This window comes from Anas platyrhynchos, chromosome 3 (assembly GCF_047663525.1).
Source record: "Anas platyrhynchos isolate ZD024472 breed Pekin duck chromosome 3, IASCAAS_PekinDuck_T2T, whole genome shotgun sequence".
Lineage (NCBI taxonomy): Eukaryota > Metazoa > Chordata > Aves > Anseriformes > Anatidae > Anas > Anas platyrhynchos.
The window spans coordinates 53063912-53076087 of NC_092589.1; the positions used below are offsets into that span (position 1 = coordinate 53063912).

Genomic DNA, 12176 nt, shown 5'->3' on the forward strand with positions numbered 1-12176 from the left:
GGTGGGGTGGTGGTACGCTTTGCCCACCCCAAGGAAGCGATGAGGTGACCATACCCCCAGGAGCCGAGCAGAATTAGCCAGCCACGGGGCTGAGGAGTGAAAGGCTGCTGGGATGAGCGGCTCTACAGTCAACAATATCCATGGCATCTCAACTAAATCTGTTTCTGTCTGTGGAAGTGGCAGCACTGCCCATCGGTTACAGCAGACATTGCGTGCAGTTGGATGCTGGTTTGGGTACAGAGGTAAGCTCAGTTTTCTCTAGCCTTGCTAATTGGTGAAAACTTGTTCCCTGGAGATGAAACTGAAAGAGAAAACAATATTCCCAGGCTTGCCAAGATTTTTATCACGTGTACCACAAGTACTTCTAAAGTTTGTTTTTTCAAGTCAACTCAGAGCACTTGCAGCCAGGCCCCTCCACCCTTTCTCAGGATGGCTGGTGGCCTTGCCCCTGCCTGGGGGAAGGAGAGCTGTCTGGCATGTCTTCTCCTGACATCAGGTCTCTGAGCTGGAGGATCAGAAAGGGGAAGTGGTGCAGTCCTGCTCGTGGCAGCGAAAGCCATTCTAAAAAATAAACAGCAATTTTATTCATATTAAACATTGGAAAACATTTTTCAAGTTTCTCAAGTGCATTTTTCTTTAAAGAAAGATTTTTCAGAACAGAGACCTTCCTATTCTCCACTTTAGCTTATGTTCCACACTTTATCTTTGCAAAATGTATTTATGGTACACGTTGACTTGCCTCAAGCGTCCATATAGTAGTGTGACTTGCTACCCAGATCAGTACTGCCAGGGAGGGAGCTTGCTCTCAGAGGGGACAAGATGCCTCTGGAGCCTTTTGGCAGCCTGACAAGGCAGAAAGGCAGATGTGGAGAAGAGCTAATGTGCAGGCATTTGTGCATTGCCTCTGCTTGTGGGGATCTGTTGTTTCCCCAGAACAATTGTGTACGTGGCAACTTTACATAAGATTCCTCTCATAAATAGCCCTGTGAATACTCCCAAAAACATAGCAGGGTCCAGTCCTCCAAGTTGTCCTCATTGTTTCCCATGGGCTCCCGGGGGACCTTGTGCAAGATGCAGGGTTGGCGTTGGTGGTCCCTGAATGCTGACAGTGTTACACCACCGCCTCTTGCTCTCCACATTTCTGGTCTTGTGAGCAAAAGGCATCAAGAGGCGAGAGGTGGGTAGGTAAGCAGTCCCACCATCAAAGCAAGTGGTTAACTAATGCTTTGCGGGGAGAAGTGGGGTTGTAGGAAGCATTTGAAGAATTGGAAGAGATGGGAAGGGATTTTTCACTTTCTATTTCCAGGAAATGAAAAATCATTGGGAGAAAAAAATAAATATATATATATATATATATATATATTCAGTAAACCATTTGTAAGAGCACATTGCTTTGTTTTACAGGGTAATTTCTGTTTTGTACTAACCTTTACATCAGATAGCTGGAGGACAGCAGCTTGAATCAAAGGAGCTGGCTCTGCGGGGTGCTTTTGCTGTTCCAAGACACTGTTGCTAAGAGTCCCTGAAACTTTCTGAAGGATACTCCTTTGATCTCTTGTGTAGGCTGTTGTATTGTCTCCTTCACCAGCAGAGCACTGTGCCTGACAGCAGTGTGGGTGATGAGAGGGCTGACTTTTCCATTTTTCTCTTTTCTTCTCGTCATTCTCTAGTTGCTTTTGCTGCTGCTTTTTATCAAATATTCGATTTAGCTTAAGGTGAAGAGCAATTTTGGGGAGAAATGATAATGAGGCTTTCCTAGGAATTTATTAGATCAAGGTGTTGTTTGTGTTTGTTTTTGTTTTTGTTTAAAAAAAGCATGTTTCAGCTGCTGACAAATATGTGGAAGAAGGGAAGTTGAAAACCTGCAGAAATGTGAAGTGTCTGTGCAGCCTTTTAAGAGCTGTACAAAAGCTTTCAGAAATGTATCTCTTCAAAAACAGACGTGAAGTGAGAGAGAGTTGAAAGGAATACTTTTGGTGACTAAAACCAGCTTAATCCTTAGCTCAGCTTTTAATGTAGTGGTGGTTGGAGGTAAAGTGGTATTGCCACTTGGCCTTTAAGCAGAAAAGGCATGGCAGTGCCAGCTGAAAGAGGTCCCTGGGGAGTGAGGAGTTTCACAGTGCCACAGAAGAAAATGCTCAAAGTGACTCTGGTCCTGGCAGCCGCTGGCAGCGTGTGTGAGCATGGATGGGTATCTCCATGGGGGCAGTATTTGGGCACAGTAGGCAACCGGTGTCAGGGTGAAATGACCACGCTCTCTGGTGACAGTTTCCTAGTCATTGCAATGACCACATTAGCAAAACTAAAAATTGAAGAGTGTAGCTGAAGGCGTTTGGTGTGGCCTGCTTCACTTGGGGAGGGATGTAGAAGACCCCTGGTAGAAGACAGGATCACAGGTTGGATGAGGGGATGAGGTTGGATGGGACCATCTGGTCCAAGCCCCCTGCCGAGCAGGGTCACCTAGCACATGCTGCACAGGGTGGCATCCAGATGGGTTTTGAATATCTCCAGAGGAGGAGACTCCACAGCCTCCCCAGGCAACCTGTGCCAAGTGCTCTGCCACCCTCCCAGTAAAGAAGTGCCCCCTCATATTCAGATGGAGAGACCGGGCAGTGGAGGAAAAGAAAAGGGTTTCTGTTGCCTTTTTGAGCTGATGGAGCCCGCATAAGAGTGAAGGGGCAATCACAGCTGGTGCAGAGGGGCCAGCTGGGGACAAAGACCTGCATTTTGGTTAGCTAGATCAGCTCTGCCATCTCGTGGAGCTTCTCCCTGAAGTACCCGCTGCTCGCTCTGCAGTCTGCCATTGGTGTTCAGATAGTGTTGACCAGCGTGCTGTAGTCTCCAGAGGGCAATCATCTGCTTGGGAAATCTCCCGTGCAGTTTGGCTCAATCCCCCCTGCCTGGCAGCAGTTCTTGGAGGGGCTCGATACCAGAACAGCACTGGCTGGGAATTACTTGGCTTCAGCTGTGCTGGCAGTGCTGGTCTGGGAAGCTATGCCCAGCGCCTGCACACCTCACAGCCATCTCCTGCCAAAGTTGTTAGGCTTGATGCACCACCAAGCACCAAGTTCCTCCAGAGTCTGAATAAAGCAGGTCTCCTTGCTGCTGTGTGGCTCTCATTATCCAATTATTTGATTGCAATTGAAGAAAACCCATAAATATCAACTGATGATGTAAAAATGTTTTTAACTAGGGTTAAAAATGTTGATGGCATAGTTTATTTTCTGTAAACATACATACATACATACATACCCTGTGCTGCTAAATAACATTCAGTAAGATGTTACCTTTGTATTTGAAAACCTTAACTCCAACTATACCTTGATTTTTCAGTTTCTCAGGAGCAAGGTATGTCTTTCTGCAGCCTTACAAAGTAGAAAACCATGCATTTCCTTCTTTCCTTTCATATTTACACTTGCAAGGCATTTTCTGAACTGTGTTGTTTACATTTTCTTCCCAGTTGCTCTGTGGTACCCACAGCTCCCTAGCCAGGGGTCAGAGGAAGAGGCAAATTATTTTATTTTTTATTTCCATGTGGTTGTATTTAGTTTGTATGATGCCACGCTGTCCTAAGGATGTAATGGTCAGCTTGACCTCCTTACAAACACTGAGCAAGTATGTGAGAAAACCTTCAAAAAGCCGTGAGAGGATTCTGGGGTCTCTCAGCAGAGAAGAAAAATTTTTCTTGGCCGCCCATGGTGAGGACTAGACTGGGCCATTGACTGCCACGGAGTATTAAGAGCAGCCTTGTAAGCAGGAGAGGTCACCATTGACTGGGCTTACTCGCTGGTTTTCCACATCAGGTTATTTCATTTCCTTTCATGGGTATATTTCTCCTTGAAAGGTATTTATTTAGTTCCCTGCTTCCTCTGTAGTCATCATGACACAGCCTCACTTCACATCTGCTGCCTTTGGACATGAATAAGGACCATGCACCATGACCCGGCTGTAAGCAGGGTCTCCTGGCTCTGTCACAGAAGCCACAATATTCAACCAGGGCAGGACATGGAAAGACTGTCTTATTCTGCATGGTGATTGTGAGAAAAGGAAACAAATATGGAATGTTTTGAAGCTCAGGTTTTCTTTTAACTTTGGTGTTCCATCTTCTGGCCAAAGAAATGATTTTTTTTTCTACCAGTACTGTTAGGATTTTACACTGGGGGGGAAAAAAGTCTCAAATCTAAGACTGGGTCTTTTGGTATATGATATAATATCTGCAATGAATTAAAGTCATTAACTTAAGTAAATTGTTTTATGTTTTACAGGAAGTGCTTTAACGTTTGGTATTTTTATGACAGCACTAAAATTCCAGAAGAAATTTTGTATCCATAAATTTTTTTTAGCACATGCAGGCTTCCTCTTATAGCATATATGAACATGCTACAGCAAATAAAACAGTTCTATTATTAACTTAAAAAAAAATTAATAGCACGTCTTTGATACACCTCTGATAGATCAGTAGGCTGACTTGTTCACAGATTAGTGTATTAGGGCACATCATTATTTTTATATGAAAGACAGTTTTACCAAAGGAAATAGACATTGCTGTTACCAAAATGCCATTCCAGCCAAAATTGTAACAATAATAGAAAAACTTTTTAAAAGAAATCATTTGTTGTTACTGACAGCCCCAGGGCCGCTGTGGGGAGGGGACCATTGCTGGTTCCAGGCAGCCGGCTGCCTCCCTGCAGAGAGAAGCCCAGCAGGACATGAACAGTGTAGATCACATCTGAGAGCTGAGGAATAAAGAAGGATCCCTCTTTCTTTATTGTGGAGAGGTCTGATCAAAGAAGGTTGCCCAAAGCCCCGTCCAATCTGGCCTTGAACACCTTCAGGGATGGGACACCCACAGCTTCTCTGGGCAGCCTGTGCCAGTGCCTCACCCTCAGAGTGAAGAATTTCTTCTGTATATCCAGTCTAAATCCACCTTTTTCCAGCTGAAAACTGGAAAAAAACTGCCACTTGACCTGCCACTACTGGCTGTGGTAAAAAGTCTTTCTCCATCTTTCTTATAAGCCTCCTTTATATATTGAAAGATGGCAATAAGGTCTTTGAGAAGAAAAACAAACAAAAAAAAAAAAATTGGGAGCGTAGGCAGAGCAAATAAGCAAATTACCCGTGCCACCCTACTGTGCCACCAGTAGCTTTCTCAGTGATGTTCACAGAAGTGAGAGCAAAGCGTGTTTATTAGGTTAAGCTCTGAGCCTTGAATTTCAAAATATATGTCTTGAACATAAATCTTACAGTATATATCTTCTCAGTATGCTTGTGGGGAGCAGGGGAGATGGGTTGGTTGTATGCCAGTTTGCAATTTTTATGCTGTTTTCTTTGATAGTTCCTCACCATGTAATTTACTTTGCTGTCCAGTATCTCCTGACTCACTAATAAAACCTGATTTACAGAAGCGTAAGATGAGAGGAAGGGGAAAATAAACAGGCTTTTGGAGCCAAATGTGAAACTAGTTAGGGCTTACGTTCTGTGAAGAGCTTTTCTGCACTGAGTTCTCAGATGCTGATGCTGCAGCCAGGGCCTTATACCCCACACGGCCCTAGGGTTGCCCAAGGCACTTGTTGGTATAGTGGATGCTCTACACAGCCCCCATGCTGCTGAGCAACTCTGGCTCTTAGAGGGTGTGGTGCCCACAGAAATGTTCTCTGTCCCATCTCATTTACTTTATAAAGTATGGATGGTGTTTACCTAGACTTTAATTAAGCTTTTTACACTGCTTCCCACAGCATTCTTCTGGAGAAACCGGCTGATTATGGCTTTGACAGGTATACCCTTTGCTAGGTAAAAAGCTGGCTCTGTGGCTGTGCCCAAAGAGGAGCATTGGTTGATAGCTGGCTGAATATGAGCCGGCAGTGTGTTTAGGTGGCCAAGAAAGCCAATAGCATCCTGGCTTGTATCAGAAACAGCATGGCCAGCAGGACTAGGGAAGTGATTGTCCCTCTGTACACAGCTCTGGTGAGGCTACACTTCGAGTACTGTTTTCAGTCTGGGGCCATTGAGATCCTGGAGCCTGCCCAGAGAAGGGCTATGAAGCTGGTGCAGGGCCTGGAGCACAAGTCCTGTGAGGAGCGGCTGAGGGAGCTGGGGGTGTTTGGTCTGGGGAAGAGGAGGCTCAGGGGAGACCTCATTGCTCTCTGCAGCTACCTGAAAGGAAGGTGCGGGGAGCTGGGGATCGGCCTCTTCTCTCAAATAACCAGTGACAGGACTAGAGGGAATGGTTTCAAGTCATGCCAGGGGAGGTTCAGGTTGTATATTAGGAAAAATTTCTTCACTGTAGTGGTTGTGAGGCATTGGGACAGGCTGCCCAGGGAAGTGGTTGAGTCAGCATCCCTGGAGGTATTTAGAAGACGTGTAGATGTGGTGCTTAGGGACATGGTTTAGTGGTAGACTTGGCAGTGCTAGATTAACAGTTGGACTTCATGATCTTAGAGGTCTTTGCCAACCTGAATGAGTCTATGATTCTATGGTTAGTCACTGGTTTCCTGTCCATGTGTACCAAGGCTATTGCATTATAAAAGCACATGTTGAAGAACGATGGGAGAGGAGTTTTGCAAAGATACGATTCTTTCATCTTTGCATATGTTGTCTTACTCTTTCTTTAAGTCCTTCTGGAATCAGTGAGTCTGCCTGCAGAATAAGGGTCTACTAGGCGCTAGATAAGGGTGGTGGAATTCAATCCGATTTACAGGAGTGTTAGTGAGCTGAGTAAAACTAGAAATGGGGTGCAGTTCCTCAGGGTTCAGTAGCTATGCCTAGTCTTTTGAGAAATGAAAGATAGTCCATAATTAGATGGCTGATGAATCAGGAAAATGATAAATACTTTCTAATAAGCTCTTCTCTCAGTGAGGGTTTACACAATAGGCTCAATTCTGAACATCTCAGGAATGTAATCAATGGTGATGTATGTTTTTATACCAGGAGCAAGCTGTGTGAATTACAAGTTCATTCCAGTAATTGTATGAAGCAGAATAATATAAATAAATAAAATAATCATTGTCTAAATTTGATTTATTCTGGCCCCTTCTTGTTTCCCCTTGGGTGTATTCAGAAGAAAGAAAAGTCTGAAAATAATATCCTAACTATTTTAAATATATAATTCATTGTAAAAGTCAATCCATATGTCATGCTTTGAATCATGCATTAATCTCAAAATAAAAATTGTGGTTTTTGCAGAAAGACATTATAGAACAAATTTATTTTTTTTCTTCTGCAACTTTCTAATAAAATGTAGCAAGTATTAAAATGACTGGTAGATTCCTTCTAAGGTACTTGGTATAGCCTCAGCACAATTCTTTGATTCTGAGGTGTCCGTGTAAAGTGTGAGATAAATAAAACAATTGTTAATAAAGAAAGGAAAACACAGTAATCAACCTCATTTTCTTTTCTCTCACCCACAGGACATTAATGTATGTATCCTTGAAAATTACCCCGAATGTTCCAATCCCAGGTTATTTTATATCATACCATATTTCTGTGGACAGCATCCAAGATGCAGGTAAATAAATATAAAAGGTATCTCAATTTGTTCACTAGTAGCCATTGACAGCATTTTGTCAGAAACTGGTAATTTGAGACAACATTTATTTCAAGTACAAGAGAAAAGTGTAAGTACAGTGTAATTCTGTATGTGGCAACTGCATGTGTATATTTTGGAATAAGAGGGGTAGGATATTTTTTCTTCTGAGTTGGCAGAGTGACCTTATGCGCTTGTTAACCATTTTACCTGTACGGTAATTTTTTAGTATGCATTTTAGTTTTGCTCAGATGCTTATACCAGATGCTGTAAGATGCTGTATCTTAGGAACCCTAGGTTTCTGTTTCTATGAAAAAATAGTGAACATGCTTAAAATTATGTAAAGGGGAGCCTTCTACTGCTGTAATTGAATTAGCTCATTTTTAATGTGTCTATTTTTGCCATTCTCATGTTGCTGTATTATTGATGAGGCATAATAAACTTTCATGCAGTGTGTGAATAATTTTAAATACCTTCTTGTTTTCAAATATTTTTATATTTTGGGTCACAACACATTCTTAAGTAGGCTTGTTCAACTTCAAGGTATTATATATTTATTTATTATTATCACATTTCCATAATGGAATAGCTGTGAATATTTTCAAAAATTTCTTACAAAAGCCATACTTTCTTCTAGCTGTAATAACAAGTAAAAATGCATTCATATTTTTGTCTTTTTGTCTCTGTTTCTATTTGCTGTAAATTTCTACTTTATTTCTTGGCATAAAGGAAGATAGTATTGAGAAACAAAACAGATTCATGTCTTCATTAAACATTTTTTTCTTTATATATTTTGGCTTCATTTGCAAATACTTATGGTCGCATATTTGACTTGCATATATGAATAATCCCATTAACAAGAGTGGCACGCATAAATACTTTCACAATATATCTCTATGAGGTTCCTGAACATTAAAATACTGGTTTTTAGCTTGTTCTAGATCTGTCTCCTATCATGCAGTGGCTACAGGTCTGAGAAGAATCATGTCTTTAAACTCATTTTCAAGATGAAGTTCAGCATTACAGCCTCTTCGGCTGAGTGTGAGGAGTCCTAAGACCTGCTTTCTCTAAGATGTCATGGCCTCGCTGGGAAAGCTTAATGCAGTCTCCAGCAGAAGAGCAGGAAATGATATTAAGAAAGGTCCTAAATCCAGATGGGAATTGGCTAGGACAGACCACCTATCTTCATGATGTCGCACAACTGAAATACAGGATGGTTGTCTCTTCAGACCCATGGCAAGAGAAAAACACACACTGCTTTTGGTCATGTGGTGGATATATGTCCAGCCACATGTAGCACCACATATGCATTTTCTGTTGCAGGAACTGATACGTGCTTGTCTTAGGACATAGCCTGTTGGTATGATGGAGATGCAGTAGTTTCCTGCTAGTTTCTGTCAGTGAGGGAAAAGATAGAGTAACCCCCAAATGATCTTTGAAGCCAATATCTGTCAGCGAAAACAAATGTGAATCCTGTATCAGATCTGCAGGGCAGTCATGGGGTACTGGCAGAGAAAGGGAAGCTCCTGGAGACCTTGGCAGACTTTGTCCTTAACCCAAGGACAAGGCAGGAAACAGGCCAGTTGCCCCCTCTGTGGCATTCACTGGATAACAAAAGGCAATGTTTGCATGCAGCAGTTCTCCTGGTGTTGTTCAGAGTTATTGCCAGAGTCGTCCCCTCAGAGCCATTCATCACCCGGAAAAATAATTCCTCCAGCAAGATGGGTTCTGCTTCTGAGCAGAAATGTGTGAATTCACACGTGTGAGCTTTTAGACATCTCTGTGGAAGTTATCTATGGAACTGGGTACTTCCATACAGTTTTTAACCTCATTTTAATGTGATCATGTTTTTACATGTTAAATCAAGTCTAGATGTTGTGTGGAAAATCTCAGTAAGGCACACTAGTTTTTTGTCTTGTTTTGTTTTTTAATCTTCTCTTGGAGGAACAGCATTCAGCACTGAATATTTTTCCCCCTGCAGTTGTCTTCTTGGCTTGAATTTCTGAAGTAAACACATATTTAAACAGTCATTCCTTTTTCTTTTCTTTTTTGTTTTTTTTTAATTCCATTCCTCTCCCTCTGTTAATTTCATACAGGGAACCTGGTGAATGGGCCCTTGAAAGAGCAAAGCTGAACGTTAATGAAAATTTTCTGCTTGTGGGTATTCTGGAGGAGTTGGAAGATGTGCTGCTTTTATTAGAAAGATTCTTACCTCATTATTTCAAGGATGTGCTTAGCATCTACAAAAACCCAGGTAACTTTTTCCATTATACAGCTATTTTCACAGAAATTTTGGCAAATTTAAATAACTACTGAAAGGGAGACTATTTATGTCTTATTTAGTCAATGAAGAGATTTATCTTCCTTTTAGGGAGCAAATTTGATTGATGGAGAAAGGTATGTATTCTGCTTTTATTCTTAATATCTTTGTGTGGTTTTCATTCCCAGGCAAGCACTTGGTGCTCCAGTAATCTTGCCACATGCTGGAAAGCTTCCCAATTATCACTAGAGTGACTTTTTCTTCTTTTAATTCTGGCATAGTGAGCTCTCAAATAATGTTGCCATTTCTCAGAATGCTGTTAGCAATATCTACCTAAGGAAATCTGGAAGAAATTGGTTGGGGAGCTGGACCGCAAGGATTCTTGATTACCAGGCTATTTGTTTTCCCTTAATCTTGAGTGAGAGTTGCTAAGATTTTAATCAATTATGTTGAAATAACTGTTCACTTAAACAGAGATTGAGTACAAATAAAAATACAAATTTACAGCACGCTGAATAGAAAGCATGGTCAGAAAAAAAGACTCAGGTGGCCTTCAGCAGATAAATGAGAACAGAGATAAATGAGAACCTCTTAATTTGCACTGTGGCATCAACCTGAAAGGTTTCTTTCATTGTGTTCAGTCCATCCCTCCCAATGCTCATTTTCTGTTAACTTCTTTAGAAGATGGTTTTGTGTCCCATGCTTAAATCGAAGAATAAGATGTTCCTGTTTTTGCAGAACTGATCTGCTTACGTTTGACTGGGTAATTAACATGGTATGAACTAAGGAGGGGTAAAACTTCCTTTCTTTCCTGGTGACTCAGTTGCATTCATGTCAATTAGAAATGCCTACAGCCACTGAGAAGTGTGTTTTGTACCGATTTATATATCAAAAACACATTAATCAAATGTTGAATATTGTTTGTAGTGCACTAAGCTTATCACTGGCTTTTGATTGAGAGCAGCTGTAACAGTAATCAGCCACCTTGAAAAAATTATGGATTTCAGTGGTGACTGTGTACCAGTCCCTATTTCTAGGACAGATGTCTGGAAGTTTTGTATTAAGCCATGATACAGATATTACAGGGAAAGTTCTCTTTTCTTTGTAAATTAAAAAATAAATAAATAAAATAAAAAGAAATTTTTAGCATGAGGAAGTCTTCTTAAAGTTTGCCCAGTTCTGTCTCCAAAATTTTTCCATAGGAATGCTAGACTGGAAGGAGATTGGGGATCACTAGAAGGACACTCTCTGTAATCAGCAGATTTTTCAGTGGGAATCTGTAGGGTTTCCTCAGCTGTTCTATGCAGCATAGATTTTCACTTCTTTTCCAATATGGGAAGCTAATAAACAACACACAGGATCTTGATTTTTCATCAGAGTGCCCTTGAAATCATCAGAAGTGAAATAAATAATCTCCCAGAATCATTAAGTGCTGGATAATCTCTTCTTTGTGTATATCCCATTATATATGGGAGGTTTGACCCACGTTTCGGGGTAGTGATTTCCTCTTCTCTGGGATTTCGTGCATAAGACCTGTCTTGTCATTTCTTTGCTTCAATATTCCCTATGTGGATTAAAGTTTGTTTTATTCTTTCCATTCACTGATTAACAAGGAGTAATAGACAGGAAACCGTTTCCCTTTGTTAACCCTTCTCTGCTCTTTTCATACATGCAAGGGTGTATTGTGTGATTTATTCTTTTTAAGTCACAAAAGACTTAACAGAATCAGTCAGAAAAAAAATCCAAGTGCTTTGTAAGAAATCCTATGTAATTCTTTTCAGTGCACCTTAGACCTGATCTGCAACACCCTCTGCTGTTGCATCATGAAGTGCTGGGAGGCAGAGATGCTATTCTCCTGCCCAGCTGTGTGGTACCCCACAGAGCAGCAAATACCTCAAGCCAAACACGACCTTTTGTTGTGACTAACGCTTGCAGATAATTCTATAAAATGTACAGTTTTGTGTGCTAGCCTGCTGTTCCACCTGAGATACTATAATGGCAGTCTGTCTTTTCTTCATATAAAAAAGGTAAAGCTTTGCCAGAACTTACTTTTTATCAATTTCTCATATTCAGATGAGAAAAATACAGTGGAAGGACTTGTATGGGGGGGGCGGGGGGGGGGAGGAGGATTTATTCCCAGGCTAATGAGTCTGCACCAGAGCTCACTGCAACAAGCAGTTCTGGATTAGATACATTTCAAAAACTGAATTTATAGAGCTGCTTAGCAGCAGAAATTGGTTGAAGGAAGGCAGTCTCCATCCTTCAGTGGATTACATGCATTAGAAAGTAGAGTAACAACTTGGTGGCTGGTCTCCCACCAACATTGGAAACTAAGCAAAATTAGGAGCACCTGCCTCCCACTGTAGGTAGTAAACTGCTGGTTGTATTCATGTC

General features: G+C 41.4%; 1 protein-coding gene across 3 annotated transcripts in view; it reads left to right on the plus strand.

Annotated features, from left to right (window-relative positions):
• UST (uronyl 2-sulfotransferase) overlaps nucleotides 1-12176 on the plus strand; it is a 168794-nt gene that overhangs the window by 118101 nt on the left and 38517 nt on the right. For all 3 annotated transcript variants that reach the window (XM_027454344.3, XM_027454346.3, XM_027454347.3), the window contains exons 6-7: nucleotides 7407-7504; nucleotides 9619-9776. In XM_027454344.3, coding sequence (XP_027310145.2) covers nucleotides 7407-7504; nucleotides 9619-9776 — 256 coding nt within the window. The remainder of the gene's footprint in view (nucleotides 1-7406; nucleotides 7505-9618; nucleotides 9777-12176) is intronic.